This window comes from Ammospiza nelsoni, chromosome 2 (genome assembly GCF_027579445.1).
Source record: "Ammospiza nelsoni isolate bAmmNel1 chromosome 2, bAmmNel1.pri, whole genome shotgun sequence".
Lineage (NCBI taxonomy): Eukaryota > Metazoa > Chordata > Aves > Passeriformes > Passerellidae > Ammospiza > Ammospiza nelsoni.
The window spans coordinates 80,412,960-80,432,387 of NC_080634.1; the positions used below are offsets into that span (position 1 = coordinate 80,412,960).

The window sequence follows — 19,428 nt, forward strand, 5'->3', positions numbered from 1 at the left end:
TCCCCACTGCAGGCCATCCTCATCAGTGAAGTGGGGAAGGAGAGCATTTTGTATTGAGTCTTGGAGCTGGAAGGGGAAAAGACAAGAGAGGTGCCAGGAAGGAAATCTGTCCCTACAGAAATAAGAGAGGGGCAAGGAGACAAGTCCAAGGTTCTCCTCCAGCATATCATTGTGCAATATCATCCTTCATGAGGAAGTTCCCCAAGGAGGTGAGGCTGGAAGGAGGAGAGAGCAAAGGAGGAAACAGTGACAGGAAGGAGAAGGAGCAGTCTCTGCCACACACAGTTCACTGGACCTGTGCTGAGAAGGGTTAACTCTGTCATGCTGCTGGTGATAAGGAAATGTTTGCTATCTCAGTGTGTCAGATTCAAGGGGTATCACCCATGACTTGCACGCAAGATTACGCGGGGGAGGGAAGCTGAGCACAGGTCACGTTCACGCTTCAGCACAGCTCTGCAAAACAGCAGATTTTATTTCTGCTAGGAGGGGAAGCTCATGCTTTGCTGACACCACTTCCCCAGTGAAGTGATGCTAAGCCACACTGGAAAATTTCCACACAGCTCGCTGACAAAGGAAAGCCAATTGTGTGTTGGGAAAACAACAGAGTTATACAGCAAAACTCAGTGGCCCTAGGAAAGAAAAAGCCTTTCCATGAAGACTTGGGATGAACCTGGGATGTGAACCTGGGTTTTCCAAGGAATGGGGGCACTGGTTTGGGGCGTTCCATTATCCACCACCTGTTTTTAGGAAAGCTGCTGCAATTGAGTGTCTTGGGGATCTCTCTCCCATGGCCAGGGCAACATGTTCAGCAGTTGTGGAAGGGCAGGAATGAGAGATGACAGGACAGAGAGGTTGCATGATCCAAGTCTGCGTCCTTTGGAAACGAACTGAAGTATCTACAATATTGGATACCTTGCTGGGATTATACTTTGTGGATCTGGCACATTCCAGCATCATGGCAAAGAAAATTATATTATATGTTCAGTCTAAGTTTGGACTGTTGGAAAACAGATTCAGAATCCCTATTTCCTTTTCCGGACCCTTTTCTTCCCAAGTTGGTTTCTTTCCTACCCCGCCCACTGCTACATCCTGTGTTATCCTCGGCCTTGTCTCTTCATGCTCTGCACGAACGGGCCGTTCCCACTCGCGGCAGTCACAGGCGCACCGGGGGAACGGAGCTCGAGCATTCCGCTCCCCGCGGGCTGCGGAGCCGGGACGCGCTGGAGCAGCGGGAGCGCGGCCGCGGCCCGGGAGCGCGCCTCCGCCTGACGTCACAGCCGAGTGCGCGGCGGGGGCGTGCCGCGGGCGCCGCCGGCGCAGCCAATGGGAGTGCGAGGCGTGTCCCGGCGCAGCCAATGGGAGTGCGGGGCGTGTGGCGGCGGCGCGATGGCGGCGGGGCTGTGCTGGCGGGCCGGGCTGCGCGTGGGGAGGCGGAGACTGTGAGTGACGGGCCGCGCGCGCGGGCGGGGCGGGGCGCGAGACCCCCGGCACCGCCTCCCCTCCCCCTCCCTTCCCCTCACGGCCGGAGCCGCGCCCGAGCGAGGCTCCCCCGGTCCCCCCGGGTGTGCGGGGCTGCCCTCGGGCACGGGCAACTTGGGAATGGTAGTCGGCTTCCTGCTCTAGGGGACGGTGTCCCTGCCCGCCGGAGGGGAGTCGGAATGAGGTGGTCCTTTAGGTCCCTTCCGACCCGAGCTATTCCGTGCTTGCTCCCGTTACCGGCACGTTGCCCTTGCCCGGCTGTCCGCTTTGGTGCAGCTCCTGCCCGGAGGGTGACCTTGGGTCTTTCCCATTCGTGCTCCCGGCCTTGGAGGAGCGGGCTCCTTAGGGCCCCGTGCCCCATTTCCCGCAGAGGGAGCGGGGCCAGGCGAGCCGGCTCCGCACCGGGGCTTTCCCGTTGTTCAAACAGCATCCTGTGCCGCCTGCTCCACCGATGCATAGGTGGTGATGCGGGCAGGAGCAGGGGTGCCAGGGCCCCCCACAGCATCCCTTATCCTTGGGGTATCCTGAGGGCCCACGTGAGCCCGGGGCTGCGGAGTCCCCGCGCTCCTGTGGGACAACAGTGCTGTGGGGGGACACGGCTCCTGCAGTGCCTGGATGAGGGAAGGCCGTGTAGGCAACTCATGTCCACTTGTCAAGGGCCCGAAATCAGCCGGTGCTTTCCCACAGGTGGGTGAATAGATGTCGGGAATAGCACGGATTTCGGCAGGATGCTAGGAAAAGCTCTGCTTTAAACAGAGGATCGCCGTACAGTGTTGCACGATCAGGCTCCAAGTGACAAGTGCCAAGGAAGATAAAGGCTCCGCTGCACCTTCCTGCTGGAGAAGTGTGCGGGTTTCATGTCCAGCTTTCTGCCTGCAGGTGTGTGCCTGCCTGTTCCCGGGGGCAGAGAGTGACTTCTGCCAGAGGGAGGGATTGATGGGTCTGTGCTCATTTAAGGCAGGTTTTCAACAGCACTGCTAGAAGGAGAACACTTTATTCTATAGTATTGATATTAGGAAGGCAATCAAGTGTTAATTCATTTTAGTATCAATATTTAAAGCTTTAAATTCTCACATTCTCTACTGAGACCGTGGTTCTGTAAATATTTTATAGCTGAGTGACAAAAGCCTATGCGGTCTGTAAAACTGTAATGTAGATGTTACTGTGAGCATGCAATATTGATGCTGGTGTTCTTGGGGAGCCTCAGGGACAGCTGGAGTGCTTTGTGCTGTGCTGGAGGCACTCTGAAGAGCCCAGTAAGTCCATGTCAGTCATTCCTGCCCACAGGAGCATCCTGCCTAGCACCCAGGGTCATTTTTCCAGTCTACCCCCTTCAGTGCACTTTTACAGCCAGTTTCTGGGGAGGATGCATCCACATACATGCTTTTTTTCCCCCCTTGTTTTCACCCCCTTTTCCCCATATTGGTGCAGAATCATAAATGCTATGCCTTGCTATTTCTGGTCATGAAGAATTTTGAATATTCATACTGTGGGTGGAAGAGGAATCTACACAGTGTGAGGGCAGGGGTGATGACCTTTATGTGTGTGCAGTGCCTGTTCAGGGCTGGGAGAAGAGGCTGCCTGCATGCCATGGTGAGGCTGCACCCTTCCAGCTGTGGCTTCCTTGGCTGGTGCTACTGTGGGTTGGGACATGGCTGCCAGGCATCACAACACCCTTGCATGACTCCCAGAAGATGTGATGGTGTCCCCGTGGTGGGATTTGGCTGCTCCTTGTCATCAGTGCTGCTGTGGAGCCCAAGAGGCCACTGGGCAGATAGAGACCACAGAATTTTGGGCGTCCAAGCAGTCAGAGACCACAGCAGGATGAGGCATGAGGAGTCCTTGCTCACTGTGTGCACTTGGGAGAGAAAATACAGGGATGACTTCAAATGTCAGCAATCAATGAACACGTTGATTGGATTTAATTGGCTCTTGTGTCCCACAGAGCTCTCTGCCATGCTGTTGGACGGGGAACCCTAATTACAGCAGGTACCTCCGATGTGGTGTGGCTGCCTTTCCAGCTGCTGCCCTCCTCCTTCATGTGCGTGCTGCTGCCCCTGTGAGGCTGGGGGGAAGCAGTGCTGCCCAGAAAAGGAGGACCGAGTGTTTGTGTTATTACCAGGCAGGTACCCAGAGCTGGTTTTTCTTATTTGCCATGTTCCAGAGCCTACTGGCTCTCTCTGCCTGTGAAAGATTTTTGTGTTGGAAAAAGTTAAAAAACCCTTCATCCAGCTGTTTTTAGTAGCAAGTGCAGCTATTTTTGCTGTTGTTCTCGCTTTGCTTGGTGACGATGCTGTAAGAGAGGAGCATTGCACATTGAAGCACAGTCACCTGTTTGCCCTCAGTGAGCCAAGCACGTCACCCATGTACAAGAGGGTTTTATGACATGTATTCATTTGCATGGCATACCCCAGGCAGATCCATACCCACATGCCTGTGCTAAATCAGTCAAAGGCAGCATCCACATCTCAGTGGAACGCTGCAGAGCATGGAATGTACAGCGTGGGCATGTAGAGCCTGTTGTGCCAAAGGGGCAGACACTGGCATGCCTGCTAGGAACAAAGGAGCCTGACGAGTACTAACCCCGTGTCAGATCTTCTTCAGAGACTGTGCTTATGTCATTTAAAATTTCTAGCATTGGGAGTTTCTTTTCTCATCATCAATTCTCATCAATTTCCCTCCCAGGAGTCCACCACTCCTGGGCCTTGTGTTTCAGGCTCCAAGTCTGTATCTGCTTGGTAAATTAGTGAAGATGTTTTTCATGTATTGGACACTGGAGGGTGCTAATGCAATGGGAGCCGAAATTGTTGTAGCAAATTAAAGGGTTCCCTTTTGTTAGTTGTGAAATAGTTTTATTCTTTGATGCAGGTTTTAAATGGAAAGACATGAATTGTGGTCCTTAGCTGATCCTGTTCAGCGTGTGCAGAGCTGTGACCAAGAATATCAATAAAGTGTTATGTCTGTGAGGGATTTCTTTCCTTAACCTCAATCAAAAAAAATCACTCATTTTATGTTCTACACATTTTAAAGTGTGTCTTTTGAGATTATGGCCTCAGGGTGAAAATTATTTGAAAGTGTGACTTTCTAGTGATAAAAACACTTTATCTGGCAGAATTGCTGAGCCGCACGTGCAGAGTCTGCTTTTCTACAAGGTCACTTTGGTTCACTGAAATGAATATTGTTGTGTTGCTAGTGGGGTGAGAACCTGATAGCAGCTCACACTGGGGAGGGCACCCATTGGGGACACCCTGAGCACCCCTAATCAAGTCCCTGGCACTGTGATCCTGTCTCTGGGGTGGACCTGATGGAGCCTCAGTCTACCTTGCATTCTGGGCTGTGTGTGAGGGCATTCCATCACAGGGAATGTGTGTAGGATGGGGCATTCCATCAGCCATCAGGTGAAGCACGTCACAAAACTGAGCCTTAGCTCTGGTGTTTCGAATTCACTCAAACGTTTTTGTTAGGATAAAGTTCCATTGAGAGGTCTTAGAGCAAAGGAGGTATTACCTGTTCTCTTTGCTCCAGCTTTCTGCTCAACCAGGTCTCTGCTCTCCTTTGCCCTTGGCAGGAAGACATGGGCCCAATATAAGGTCCCTATTGTGCACTCTAGCAACTCCACAGTTGGCATGAAGGACTGTGAAACTACTGCCCAAGCCACTTTTCATCCTGGCAGCAGCAGAGGTATGATGGTGGATAATTAATGCTAATGAGAAGCAGGATGCAAAGCTGGGTGTGTCCAGCTAATCACCACTGGCACCTCAACTGGTCTGCTAAAGCCTGTGCTGTTCTGGACAGTCCTGTGTGCTCCTGTACCTGCCCTTGCAAACTCATCACCCAAATGAAAGCCAGTATTTGTAATGTGTGAGCAGAAAGAACTGGGTACAAATACATCTTCCTTAGCAGCCTTTCTTGTTTGATATGCATGGAAAATGAGTTACTCCTCTGTCTCATTCCTTTTGCAAATGAATTGGGTTGGCCTGTCCTGGAAAAATATTGTTATCTTGCTGTATTATATCAGTCAGGTTTTATTCTCTCCCAGGTGATGAAGTTTGCTTACATATGGTTCAATTTTTATTTCTTTTAAAAATACGCAGTTTTTTTCTGAATTCCTCCTTGAACTGAAGATGTGTATGAACACTCGAGAAAGATCCTGTGGATGAGGAAACCAGAATCTCCTGTTCTGATACCAACAGGGACCTGCTGTTCATCTTGCAACCAGAAGCATGGACAATTTCACAGCAGAGTCGCTTGGGTGTTTATCAGAAGCAGCAGAAATGTACCCAGTTAAAAGTTTGCACTTTTTTTGCAAAGAGTTTTAGTAGCTTACCAGAATAGGGTTATAAGGGGATGTGAGCAGAAAAGCTTTTTAAAATCACTGTAATAAGTAGTGGTACTGAAGACACTCTGTTTAAGAGTAGCCTAAGCACACAGATGAAGTCTAAGCAGACAGAAAGAGATCTGGTTGACAGTATTGGTCTGGTTTAGCAGCTTTCAGAGAAGGTTGCTTCTTCCATTGCAACTCCATGCTTCCAAGCAGAGAGCCAGGGTATGCATCCTGGTGTTGTTTCCAGAACCAACGTGTTAGCTGTGGTGCCAAAAGGATTTGAATTTGTGCATTTTATGTAGATGGTGTCCTAACTTGGAGTGAGAGACCTTTCTCCAGAAGAAAAGGTTAATGGACCTTCCACGAAACCTGTGTGTGTGACTGCATTGAGTTTAAACACTGCCAGCTGTGGGATGGCATCTTGAGGTCCAGTGCCAGCCCTGCATGGGAAAGGAGGGCGTGTGTTCCCTTGGTGGGTGCTCAGTGCCTTCCATCATTGAGCTTTCACACACTGGGGCAGTATTTCTTGGCTACTCATAAAGGCTGGGTGAGTGGGATCCCTGGAGTTTTCATACCTGTTGGGGAGATTGGGCTGCTGTATTTGAGGTCTCTTTTCTTAAGAGCCATTCTGGCAGGTAAAAGCCCCTTGATGCTAAGAGCTTTGTAGAATTTCTGCTGATGAACCCCTGTGTATCTCCTCCTGTCCTCTGCACATCATGTGAGTTTTTGGTAGTGCTTTTTCCTGGACCCCTTTCTCACACCTCCCCGAGTTCTGAACCTCCTTGTTTGGAAAGGGGAAACACTCAATTTGCCCTTATTTTGTCAACTGGGCTGTGCATGGAGGTGTTTCTCCAGCCACTGCCCTTTTATGCACTTCCCTCTTTCATTCCACAAGGGTGAGGAGCACAGCAGGTCTGCAGAACTTCGACTGCAAGTGGGTCTGGAGGTCAGTTTGTGGTTTCTTAGCCCTAGGATGTTGAACAAGTCTCCTTCCTATATTTTACCTTATTTTCTGGTCAGACCTATATTTACTTCCCAGGTCTCCCTGTGCCCTTTAAATCTCCCGGCATCACTGGTGTAAATAGGATTTGCCTGTCCCTGTGAAATGGGCATCTCTGTGGCTGCTTGCCCTGCCTTCTCTGGCTCTTTGTGGGACAGGGCTGTCCAGTTGTCATTGTCTGCGTGGCCAAACCTGCCTCCTTCTCTGCCTTTTTAATTAAAAAATGGTTGGCATCAGGGGCTCCTGCAGCAATGAAAGGGGAATGATGAAACTTTGAAGAATTTGGGGCATAAAGTTGATCTCTAAATTTCAATGTACTCGTTGCACTTAAGCAGTTGATACATTTTATTATTGAGCATTCATGTGACCTAATTTCCCTTAGTACTGTACATTTAGCTTTATACATCTGCACCTAATTTGTAAAAAAGGACTTAATGAGAAACTTCAAACAGTTTAAATGTCAATTACAAAGAAAGCGAGGTTTTAAAGTTCCAGTAATCTGTCCATATTGGTCATCGAAACATGATCCCAGGTGGACGTTAATTCGAGACAGATGGCATTCCAAAGGCACAATTACAAAGAGCTTATATATTTTCAACACTAACAAGCTGTCACGCTATGTTGTAGCTACACTTCCACTACTGTATAAGCACAATTGCTGCTTTATCTGCTGTGGACTTGGTAATAAAGGGGTTTGATTCCCCACTCTTGATATTGTCAGTGGGATTTTTGTGAACCAGAGAGCGGGGTTAGTTAGTGTGAATATCTTTCATCTGCCCTGCCTGTTGGGTCGGGGGGTTGTGTTTGTTTCTGTGGTTTTTGTTAAGTTGGTGAAATGTTCTTCAAGGAAAGGAGAGGAAATGTTGAATATGGGCATAACAAAACTAGTTCATCACAGCTATATTTCTATTTCCTGGCAACATTAATTAACTTCAGCCTTATCAGCTGCTGGGCAATAGCTATGATGATTTGTTAAAACCCCCAACATCCTGGATGTTTTCAGTTAAAAAGTCGTCTGAAAGCCTTTGGAGTAATGCACATGTTACTTGGAAGACTGAAATCCAAGGGATTAATAGTGGCTTGACTTGCAGTGGTGTAAACGGGCAGCAGCTTGGCTGAAGCCAGGCAGGAGTGCTACCCTGGGAAGAAGTCAGTTGGAATTATTTTCAGATTTCTGAAAATATTCCTAGGCCCAAAGGCAGAGGTGGAAGAGCAAGGTCAAGGACGAAGCAAGGTCAAAGCAGGGTTTCCATTAGACTGAAGCATCAACATGTGGAGTAGTTGATCGAGTAGTAGATGGCCCTAGCCTTGGCAAGGGGTTGGACTAACTGACTGTTAAAGGTCCTTTCCAGCTCAAACTATTCTGTGTGGTAGATGGCAAGGTTTGTTGTTGAAGGACAATGTTTGGTATCTAGTTAGTAGTTGAGGTGGGCAGTGATCCGTGTGACTGAATGATGAAAGTTAATTTGGCATATTTTCCAGACTTTTTGTTTGTTTCTTGAAACCAGGTCACTAAAAAGCAAGACTTGCATGTCTATGACTAGACGGTGTTTTAATAGGCTTTAAAAATCCTGTGCTGCTAGCAGCAAGATTAATAACGCTCCCCAGGAAGGTTTTTAAGCTCCTAAGGGCACGAGTGTCCTCTAAGAGGTGCTGAGAATTAAGAGCTTATATTTCTGCTCCTTTATCTACCTTTCATTGGTAAGTAGAGAAGAAAGCAGGTAGGCTAAGATGTTCATCCTCGCAAGGCAGGAATTAAATGGTAAGCTTACACTCTTTAATTTTTGTTTTTCATTAATGAATGTTATAAATAGGTTTTTTTAAAAGCATCATACCTGGCTTCCATTTTTGAAGGAGTTGTAGGTGCTATTTGAAATATGCAGCTCACCAACAAGTGAATTGGACTCTTGAGCCACACTTGAAACAAAATACCAATTTTGCCTGCAGTTTTACTAGGTTTCCTGGTTTATGCAGTGGCATTTGAATGGCCTCTAATAATTGTTTTTAGCAAGAAAAAATTCTAACAAAAATGAAAAACACAACTCAAACCTCATTAGCACTGTATTTGGCATGCCATGAATCATTAAATCTTTATATAAATGCAGAAGTAATTTGTAACAAACAAAATCCTTTCTTTTTTTGGAAAGACTTTCTTTTGACTTTTTGTTCATACTGCTAAGGTGCAGTATGTTTTCCAAACACTGGATATTATTACCAGAATAAGAGCAGAACCAATCAGTGTTTAATTAAATATTATCTATAATCCTTGAGTGTCAGATATACTTAGTTGTGATAAGTGAAAAATATTAGGTGCAAAATAAAAGACTAATAAATACTTAGATAGGGTCTTTTTAACCTAATTTTTTTTTACCTAAATGTAGTGCTATTGTGTGTTGTTTTCAAGTGGTTTCCCCTTGGATTTTCTCAGTGCTTATCAGGGGAACATACTGAAGTCTTTTTATTTAGATCAGACTTGCTTTGAGAGTAACTAATTGTTCAAGTCCAAGTGGGAAACTTTCTTGCACCTGGAAAATTAGGAAAGCAAAAGATGTCCACATCCTTTCCCCAGTGGTTCTTCACCTGTGAATTTGAACTGCAGCGGTAGTAAAAGTTTTGTGGACCTCATTTTATGTGAGATCATTAAGCGACAGGAGAATTCAGGACTAGCTGCCCTTCGTAATTCAGGACACTGAAAGGTGCCATTTATAAGCTCAAAGTGCCTGCAGGAAGGCAAAACAGGCTTGTAAAAGCCATGCTCCGAACCCTGCAAGGGAACCAGTTTGTACTGCTGCTTGCAGCCTTGGAGTGGCAAAATTGCAAAGGTGGTGGGGTTTGGTTTAAAAAAATGGAAAAACACCTGCCTTTAATATTTCATGTAATAACTTGAGTTTTCACACTTCTTGTGTTGATAACTCTCTTTTCCCATAACAACCCCAAAACATCCCAGGCAGTGATCCCAGTAAAACCTTAGCAGTTGAACTGCCCTGCTGTTGGACTTACTGTCTTCCCTGTTACAGCCCACTGTTTTGCTGAGCTGTTAATTTGGCTATAAAATAAGTCTGTCCTGGCTTTTTAATAATATTTTGCAACTGGTGACCTTGGCCCATGACATGGGCCAGGCATTTTGTAGGGAGAGCTCCTGCCTCCTTATTGCTTGAGAAGGAGTAGCAGCATGTACAACACTTGAAAGGGGGTGATATGGTGATATGCTGTTGTTACAACTCTGAACAGGCAATGTAATCTGCAAAATTCACAATATGCTTTATGGATTTAGAAAGCCTGAAAGGCAGCCCAAGGAAACAGTGAGCCCAGTGTTTTTTCCCAGAGCAGGTACTGCTTTCTTTACCTGCTCCCCTGTTAATCCTCAAATAAGAGCTGGAGCTGTTGTTTTAAAGTTCATGACCAAAATGTAGCAATTGCTGCCTGGAATGAGCCATCCACATCTGTAATCTGAAATGGCTGGGGCTGAACTCTTCCAGTCAGGCCAGAATAAGCCAACTATTCATGGCCACATTAATGTCCTGTGGCTGAACTTACCTGGGTGCCCATTTGCACCGTCAGAGCCCAAATGCCAGCAGAGACAAGAGCTGACTGCACATCAAGTCTGCCTGCAGTGTCTTTGCTTTGTTAATCTGGATTAATTCCACACCTGCCTGCTTGTGCACACCTATTCCAGCAGCACCTGGCTGTGCAGTGTGGTATCCAGCCTGTGCTCCCTCCTCCTGTGGATCATGTAGGAGCCAGTGGAATGGCTGCACTTTGGAAGCACATCAGTATTATTCCATTCTCTGTCACTGCTTTTGTTGGATTGCCGTGCTCAGGGCCCCAGACACTGCACTGAGCTCACTGTGACCCCAGGCCTTTGCAGAGCCGACTGCAGGACTCAGACCTTTGTAACCACTATTAAAAGGCAGTTATGTGACTGTTTATGTTACAGCCAGGTGCTTTGCTGCCTCTGGACATGCTGTTACTTGACAAAATTTAGTATTTTTCAAATTTGTGATCCAAATGTGATGAATATACTTTCCTGAGGACCTTACTCTGTGTAAATGGCTCAGCAGCCTTCAGCCACTGCTCAGATTTCTGTGGGGGATGTGAGTCACGTTTTTCTGTTTCTCTGAAGGGACGTGTCCACTACAGCATTCCTGTTATTTCTCTATTTCCTTTGTGAAGGACATAAGGTTTCTAGATATCATATCAGTAATATATTTCTAATGACATTTTTGGGGAATTTATTGTTCAAGTTCTCCGACTTGTAGTACATTTCTGAGTTCTGTGGGTTCCTTTATTGAGGCTTTATATATGAATGCATGTTTTATGGGCTTATTGCCTTAACCATTCACTTATTTTGTTAAATCTCTAGTGATACTAAAGCACTGAAGGTGCTTTGGGTTGGATCAGCACCAAACAGTGACTTCGATATACTGGAAGCACAAAATCTATTTTCTTACTGACTGGTTTTTTTAGAAGTTGATAGATGTGAAAACCATTTAACAGTTGGATTTTTTTTTACTTTTCTGTTAAACTAAGCTACTGAGGAAATCATCCTACTGCTACATGCTGCAATATGTCAGAAACACCGTTATGTTATAGTTGCATCATTATCTAAAGGAAAAATTGAGTGTGGGTTTGAAGTCGACAAGTGATGAAAGTAGCCCTGAGGTTGTCAATTAGAAAGCTAAGGCCTGGAACTGATAAGTTAATGACCAGTCCCCTTCACACCCCCTGGCTTTGCTGCCTGCTCCCGCCTCACCCTGCAGCAGCTTTACTGCTTGGAACAGAAATAAAAGGCTCCCATTACTTTGTGTCCCAAAATGTATCTCACTGATCCTGTTCACTCAAAGGCTTGGCTGATTGTGTTCTTAGTTTGGACAGATAGTTAAATGAGGAGAAATGAAATGTAGCGGATTGAAAATACAAACTCAAAATCATCCCTTTTTATTTTTTAATTAGTTTGTTCATTTTTGTTTAAATGTTGAACTGTTAACATGGTTTTTTTCAGATTATCCTCCTGCAGTACACACAGCAAATTTAGCAGCAGTGCATAATTTTAACTTCTACCGTATGTTTGTTTGCAGGTTTTAAAAGCTGAAACTTAATGGCAGGCAGTTGGAACCCATGTGTGCCTGCTAAAGGCAGAGGACAACATGTGTGGTTTTTGTGAAGGGAAATACTGGTTACCAAAGTTTATGATATAATGTAGTGTAATACAAAGTGTTTGTATTTTGCTTGGGCAGGAGGGAACTAATGTGTTGCCATTTCTCCTGGAGAACACGTGGGCTTAGATAAATAGATATTATTTATCTTAGATAAACCATGTCAAACAACAAACAGGACTTGCTCAGATTTTAATGATTCTTGGTGTGCTGTGTGGTGAGAACAACAGTAACTTTATGAAAAGAGTAGTAATAGAAGTAGATACAGGCATTGTGCAAAACAAAACATGTAATTCATCTTCAGTTTTTGAAATTTCATTTATAAGTTTTTAGGGCTTGTAAAAGTTTGCAGTTGGGCACCCCCTTTGCAGTTTGTTATTGGCACTGCTTCAGTGGCAATGGAGAGCCTAGATTTTTTTCCACATAGCCCTCTCTCAACCTAGAAGAGATAAGTAATAATGATGAGTTTGAGAAGGCAGTTTAATTTGTAAGAACATGCAAGTTTTTGACCTTTCTGGTAGTTTCACTGTAACCAGCAAACATCTGTTGAAAAATAAAAAAATTGTAATTGCTACTTACCTGATGCAATCCAATTAAATGGTGCTCTGAGCAGGGACTGCTGCTCTGGAGTCCCTCTCTCCTCCAGCCTGATTCCAAACCATGGAGTAAATCTTTTTCTAGCTTAATTCACAGGATAAGAGATGTGACATTGTGTTAAACAACTCAGCATGGATGGTATTTTCTCCTGATGTGCCACCTCTGCCCGAGACCCATGGGGTTGTGCTTTTCAGTACTTTCCCACAGAAGCAGTGCAGAAGAGGTAGTGCATGATTTTCCAAAGGCACATGCTCCTTCTGTGCCCTACTTTAACTTACTCCTTGAGATACAGTACCCATAAATAATGAAAATGTGCAATGACATTTTTAATTAGAGGCTTTGTTTTCTTACACATTGTGACGCTGGTGTTTCTAGAGCTACAGGATAACCTCTTGTGGTGGCCTGCTGCAAGAGAGGTTATCTCACGATGAAGAGCACTGTATCTAGTTTAGCCTGGCTGGTTCAGGTATCACATCTGCCAGAAGGTATAATTCTGCAGTTTCCTTCTAAGATGATCCTTCCCTTGGATTGCAGTTTTGTCTTTGCAGGAGTCTTCTCTAGTTATTTTTTGAATGAAGTTCTGAAAGTTAATGGTGTTGGGTAAGAAAAGCTCTTATCTTTCTGCATTTTCTTTTCTTGCCCTCTTGCACACAGTTTTACTCACCTGTCAGCCCAGCAGGGTACCAGGTACATCCACATGCTGTAAGGAAGCCTGTCAGCCAAATTTTGGTGGAGCCAGTAACTGCTCTACAATAGGCAGACTGATGCAAAAAATCTCCATCTCTCCCAGTGGGTTGGGTTCTGCTCCTCTGGGATTTTTTCCCCTCCCCTTTTGTTTCTGTTATTGGTTGTGTGTTTCCTCAGCCATGACACTCTTTCAGCTTGACAGTCCCTCTCTTGCCACGTGTTTCTTTTGTCATGCTTTAAGCACATCTGTGTGTTTCAGTGTGGATGGTTTGATATGTATGCTGTTTGCTTACCAGTATACACCAGTTGCTGCCACAGCACATGAAGCACAGCATGCTGAACAGTGCCCATCTTAGGGTAAAGCCTGTGGTGCCCTACAGAGAGGGTACAGGCTGAATTTGGTTTTGTCTCTCTTTCTCTACCTAAGGAGTAAGAGTCTCGTTTTAGGAGGAAAAGTTTCTTTTTTGTTTGCAATGCTGGATCCACATAAACTCTTGACTCTCAAGAAGTTTGGTTGCATTGGATCACGTCTGTCTGAAGGTAGGGAAGCCTGGCATCAGAGCTTTTGATGATATAAACTTTCTAAGGCTAAATTCAAAGGGGCTCCTTTCCACCTACATACTTTACCTTCTCTGCCAAACAGAACCTGAGCAATGCTTCCTTCCCTTTAGAGTGCTCTCACGCCCCATTTCACATTCATCTGACTAGGTAAATGTAGGAAAGAAATGAAAATGACTTACCAAAGAGTGATGTGGCATTTCCTAACATTTCTTTTCATTCTAGTAGAGAACCTTAAAATTGCGAAAATCTTGCCTAGATCCAATAATTTGGAATGAATAGAACCATGTCTTATACACAACAAATTAAAAAAAAAAAAAAAAAAGAACAAAAGAAAAGGAAAACACAGTGACACAGTGCTTGCACAAGAACACATTCAGAGTGTGAAAGTTGACTTGGGATTTCCAGATTTGTAATTTCTAAGACAAAATTGAAGTGCACTGTGGTCTTTATGCAGTCACAATGGATTTCCTTTGAGTATATCTGAAATGATACAGACCTCAGTTAAGTCAACCTTGTCTTTAATGTCAGTATCATCACCTAAGACACATGCCATTGGCAGCATGTCTTCCCACAGAAACTCAGCACTGGTGTTCCTGAACAACATAAACCAGAAAATGAATGTAGTCTCAAATGGCTACATTTCTTTGGGCATTTTTGCTTTGGGTATTTTTTATCAGCTTCTTTGACTGCTTTTGCCTGGAAAATGGTATATTAACCTGAAAGCACGACCAACAAATGGCAGAATCTAAGAAACAAAAATAGACATGATAGTTTAGATTTGGTATTGTAATCTATGACTGCATAAAATGACATTGATTATGCAATGGTAATGGCAAAATTAAAGGGTTTTGAACCTGAGCATAAACTTGCTGGGGCAAACCAGCAATGGTTTGGGCCTTTCTGGTATTTCGGACTGCAAATATGTTGGGAGGCCTTGGCTTCAGAGACAGGAATTCTGACCCTTTGCCAGATGGATCTGTTGCAATGCCTGACAAGATCTGCAGCGTGGAGAGTAGGACCTGCAGGATGTCTTCACTCCACAACCATGAAGGGAATTAGTTTAGGAAAGAAAGACATTGAAAATTTTTAGCACTTTAGACACTGCCAGATTCTTTTTCAGACCACTTGCAGCCTGTTTACAACGGATAAAAATTATGTTCTGGCATCTTTGTATAAAATATATGAGATGTAGGTCTTGCTACTTTCTGCCACCAGTAATGGTAATGCTGGTATATTCCTCCGTTAAAGGAAAAAATTCTGGAACTAAATGATAAGCAGAGAGCTGAAATCAATGAGATGGCAACAACTTTGTGATCAAGAAATAAATAAGAAAAACAGTTTTCAAAAATTCATGCTGGGTATATTTATTCTTAAAAATATGCCTAATTGCCTAATAAAATTACAGCAAATCCTAAATTTACTGTAATCTGTTTGAATAATAATCCCCCACCCCCAGCCAAAACAGAAACAGTGCTTCCAGGTTGTGGATCAAACCATTCAGCTGATGAAAGTCAAAATCTAAACTCTGGAAGCCCAAAGTGTTTGAAGTATTGTGTTGGCTTTTGAGATCAATAGCCTCCTCTGCAAGTACCAAGAGAATATTTTCTTCAATATATTCAATTAGCTCAGTTAAATGACTAATTTATTCAAACTTGACCAATTGGGAGTTGAAAGAAGCAGAAAAGCTTGTTCTTCTCTACCAATCTGTGAATAAAAGCTAATTATGAGAGGATTAGATTTGCTAATACTACAATATTGGAGGATATTAAGACCAAATACTAGATTGGTGCTAATTCTAGCTAATACTAAGTTATTTTAATAGATAAATTTTTAAATCTAATCAGTATTTTTTACAAGTCCAGCCTCTCTCAGATAGTGCTATGCAAGCTATAAGCTTGCATTATGTTTTAAATTGTATTCCAGTTTTCATCCAAAGAAACATAAATCCTAAGTAAACACAAAGAGATCAACTAGTAAATAAGAATTGTGCCATACATGATTTTCTAATAAAAACAGTAAAATTAATCTGAAAAAATGTATAATGAGGTATAGAAAAGTTTAAATATATATCAGCAGAGCTACTCTGTCCTTCTGGCTAGCAATAAGAAGTGCCAAATTTAGTGTAAAAGCTATATTTAGTTACAAAGTTACAAAGCAACATACTTTAGTGGTTACAAACTGAGAATTAACCTTTCTCCGAGAAAATAACTAAAACCTTTACATGGGAAAACATGCTTCAAATTAATTATCTAACTCAAGGTTTCCCATTTGGTAGTGTAGTTTATTTTTAAGAAAATAGTCTTGAAAGATTTAATCCTGCTGAAAGTCATCAATAACTGAAGTGAACCTAACCATCAGTGCAAACTTGACATAAGGATTCAGGAATTCAGCCAAGAAAGCGATGTCAAGAAAATGCGAGGATACAATTTTTCAGTCCTGTCCATAAACATTTGGTACATGGGACACCCCACAATGAAATTTAATTACCTCTTCTGCTGGTAGGATCATGAGAGAAAACCTTGCTTCAGGCACCAGCACAATGAGGTACGGAGGACATGATGGAGCGCCTCGGTCATCGCGCCTTTGGTCCGTGGTGTCCCCAGCTCTGGGACAGAGCCAGCATGGTTCCTCTCCATCTACTGGTCACTCTGGAAGCTGTTCCTGTAAATGCCAATTTGTAACCTGTCATCAAATTGCTTTGAAAAAACACTACTTTCAGTTGCTGCTTAAAAATCATTTTGGCACTTCCCCACAAGCAGAGTCCCCAGGTGGTGCTGAGTTTCTGAGGGGTGGTCCTTCTCCAGCAACTTACTTGACAGTGTGGCTGGATGACTCTTCCTCACCTCTTAGCCAAGGTGAATGACTGGAGCAGTACAGACCAGTGCTTGGTGCAGTGCTGCCAGACTAAGAAGCAATCTCAGGGTGCTGCAGCACCCCATTTGTGCACCTGCTGCTGTGTGCCTGGGTAGCTTCTTTATGTTTTGAGCTCTCATGAACATGGGTTCCTCATCTCCAGCAGGTCCATAACAGAGCAGTGTAACTTAGCAGTAGCACACTAGTAAATAGAAAAGGAATTTACACTGGACATTTTGCTGGGTAGAATGGCCTGTTTCCCCCAGCTCCCTATTTTCCCCAAGGCTGATCACTTCTGTTGCTGACAAGCCTGGGAGAGAATTGTTCTTAACTGGCCACCCAGCCTGGTGCTCACTACTGGAGGCACAGCAATGCACCAATGATGGGTGTTTAAGGGATGAAAAGCCCAGATGATCATGTTTACATCCCCAAAACTATTAAGATGAACAGGCTATGGGTTCATCCCAGCCTCTGTTCTTTGCAGCCTCCCTTACTGGGCTGTGGGAGGTGAATCCCCAGCCCTGCTTGGGCATTCACCGTGACAGCGATGAGGCTTTACATCTTTATTGAACTGTAACCGCCAGTGTAAAGGGTGCTGAGATAAAGGCTGTGTGTTACCTGCCCTGTGTGTCTGCCAAGGCTCCAGACTTTTAAATATGCTATTTCTTTGCAGCCCGTTTCAAGTGAAAATCCAGATTTTGCCATCTCTCCCCCACATACATCCACTGTGAAATTCAGCACAATATTTAGGTTTCTCTGGACTGATTTTCAGGACAACTTGGACCTTAATTTTTTTTCCTGTGATGTTTCTAAAACTGGCAGAAGAAGAATTTTTTTTAAGCCTGCATATGCTGCAATGAGTATTTTAAAATAAAGATTTTTTTTTTAATCTGTAAGCATGTTTAATGCTTGTATAAGGTGCCAGATTTTAATTACAGTTGGCATTTATAAGTGTGCTGCTGGCAATGGCAACCATATTGCTGAAAAAAGGCATAAATTTTGACACTGGCAATATGGGAACCCAGCATATGAGACTGTAAACCTCATTGCTTCCTGTTTTAATATGCTGCTTTAAGGGAAGGTCTTTTAACAGTTAATATTTAACTAGAACATTTAGGGTTTGATATAAAGTTGTTCTAGTTTCAAACTATTTAGTAATTTAGGTCCTATCAAAGATCAGCTTAGGTAATAACTTTCTATTAAATAGCCTTTAAATAAGCATGGTTAAAGTAGGGAAAATAAGATGCTTCATTACAAGAAATGAGGTTGGCATCTACCAGGTTTTCCATTAAGTTCCAGGTCACAGACAAATAAAGGAAGTATGTTAGAAAAAAAAACCTTTTTAAAAATAATTAGGGAGATGTCTGTTTTGTTCACCAGATGGAAAATCAGTAGTTGTGGGTGGTCTGTGCTGGATGGGGCATCTCACAATTGGCAGAACTATGCCTTTAACTTTTAAAGTCCTGGGACAAAATGTGAAAGTAATTGACTGTTCCGAATGCTCCCTCTCTGGATACCTAGCATGCTTTTAAAACCATGATTTGGTGAGTTTCTGACTTTTTTTTCCTACAAATGCTCAAGCTGTTGTGTCTAGTATTAGGCCAATTGGGTATATTTTGGTAGCTGTTTAGTGGGGCCGTTGTCTTTTGTGTTTATGTCTGAGTGTGCCTGGACCTGCCTGCATGCAACTGAAATGCCACAGCTTTACAATTAATTCTCCATTAACACAAGATTTTCATAATATTGTTGGTGTTTGCTGTGTTCAGATTATATGTAACTGTTGGCTAACATCATTAGTTTCTTTCTTCTAGTTAATTCAATTTTAAGGAATTTAAATCTATCCACTTGCCAACATGCTAAAGAAAACAAAGTTGCAATCTCATTTTCACAAACAAGAAGAAAATTCTTGGTTTAAAATAATTCAGGCATTTACAAAAGTATTAAAAATCCACAGTATTCTTTTTTTTTAAATGTGAATAAATAAATCCAAATGTGCACGTGTGGATAGTATGTGTAAGATATGTATATTAAATACTGTCATTTATGAACATATTAGAATCTTCTTGGTGCAGTTTGTAACTTTGCTTGCTGTTTCAGAACTCCTACATTAAAATTTCAGATTAATTTGAGAAAACAGTATTTTGAATGTGGAAGATGGGTTAGAAAATCCTTCTATTCCAATTAAGAATAACATATTTTATTATCTGCACTGCCATAAGAATGTATTCTGTTCAGTGGTGACCTCTCAAAGAATGAGACAGAACCCATTTATGTCACAGGAGGCAATTGCTTTATATTTACCTTACTTTACAGACAATTTTTTTGTAGTTATCTATATGAACGGTCACAGGGAATTGTATGTGTGTGTTATATCTATATTGTGGCTTGTGTTAAACCGATCCCCACACTTATTATGTAGAAGCATTCTTGAAGATAAGTGAGGCACTCAACTTAGTGCCTTCTTTGTAAAATCCCTTTTGCTATGCATGACATGTACTCTGTATTTTTTTCCTTGCAGTAAATTAAAAGCTTTTTTCTTTCCATGAATCTCCTTCCAAGAAAACACATACAGCCTAATAACACTCGCCTTGAGGACCGTGCATTGCCTCCACTACAAAGCCGTGTTTTCATTGAAGAGATAATTATAATATGGTTTAATGTTCTTGTCAACCCTGAAACACTGTCCCTAAAGAGTGCTATTCTGCTGGATGTCTTTTTGAAGAGAGCTGAATGTGCCTAAGAGAACATACACATAGCCACACACTTGTCTG

The 19,428-nt window shown here is 43.3% G+C and overlaps 1 protein-coding gene across 4 annotated transcripts in view; it reads left to right on the forward strand.

Annotated features, from left to right (window-relative positions):
* The first annotated feature begins 1,377 nt into the window (after nt 1-1,377).
* The window catches only part of CLYBL (citramalyl-CoA lyase), a 165,099-nt gene continuing 147,048 nt past the window's right edge, over nt 1,378-19,428 (forward strand). For all 4 annotated transcript variants that reach the window (XR_009417814.1, XR_009417815.1, XM_059466159.1 and 1 more), the window contains exon 1: nt 1,378-1,439. Coding sequence is in view for 2 of the 4 variants with exons in the window: in XM_059466159.1 (XP_059322142.1) it covers nt 1,387-1,439 (53 nt within the window). In the remaining 2 variants the exon portion in view is untranslated. The remainder of the gene's footprint in view (nt 1,440-19,428) is intronic.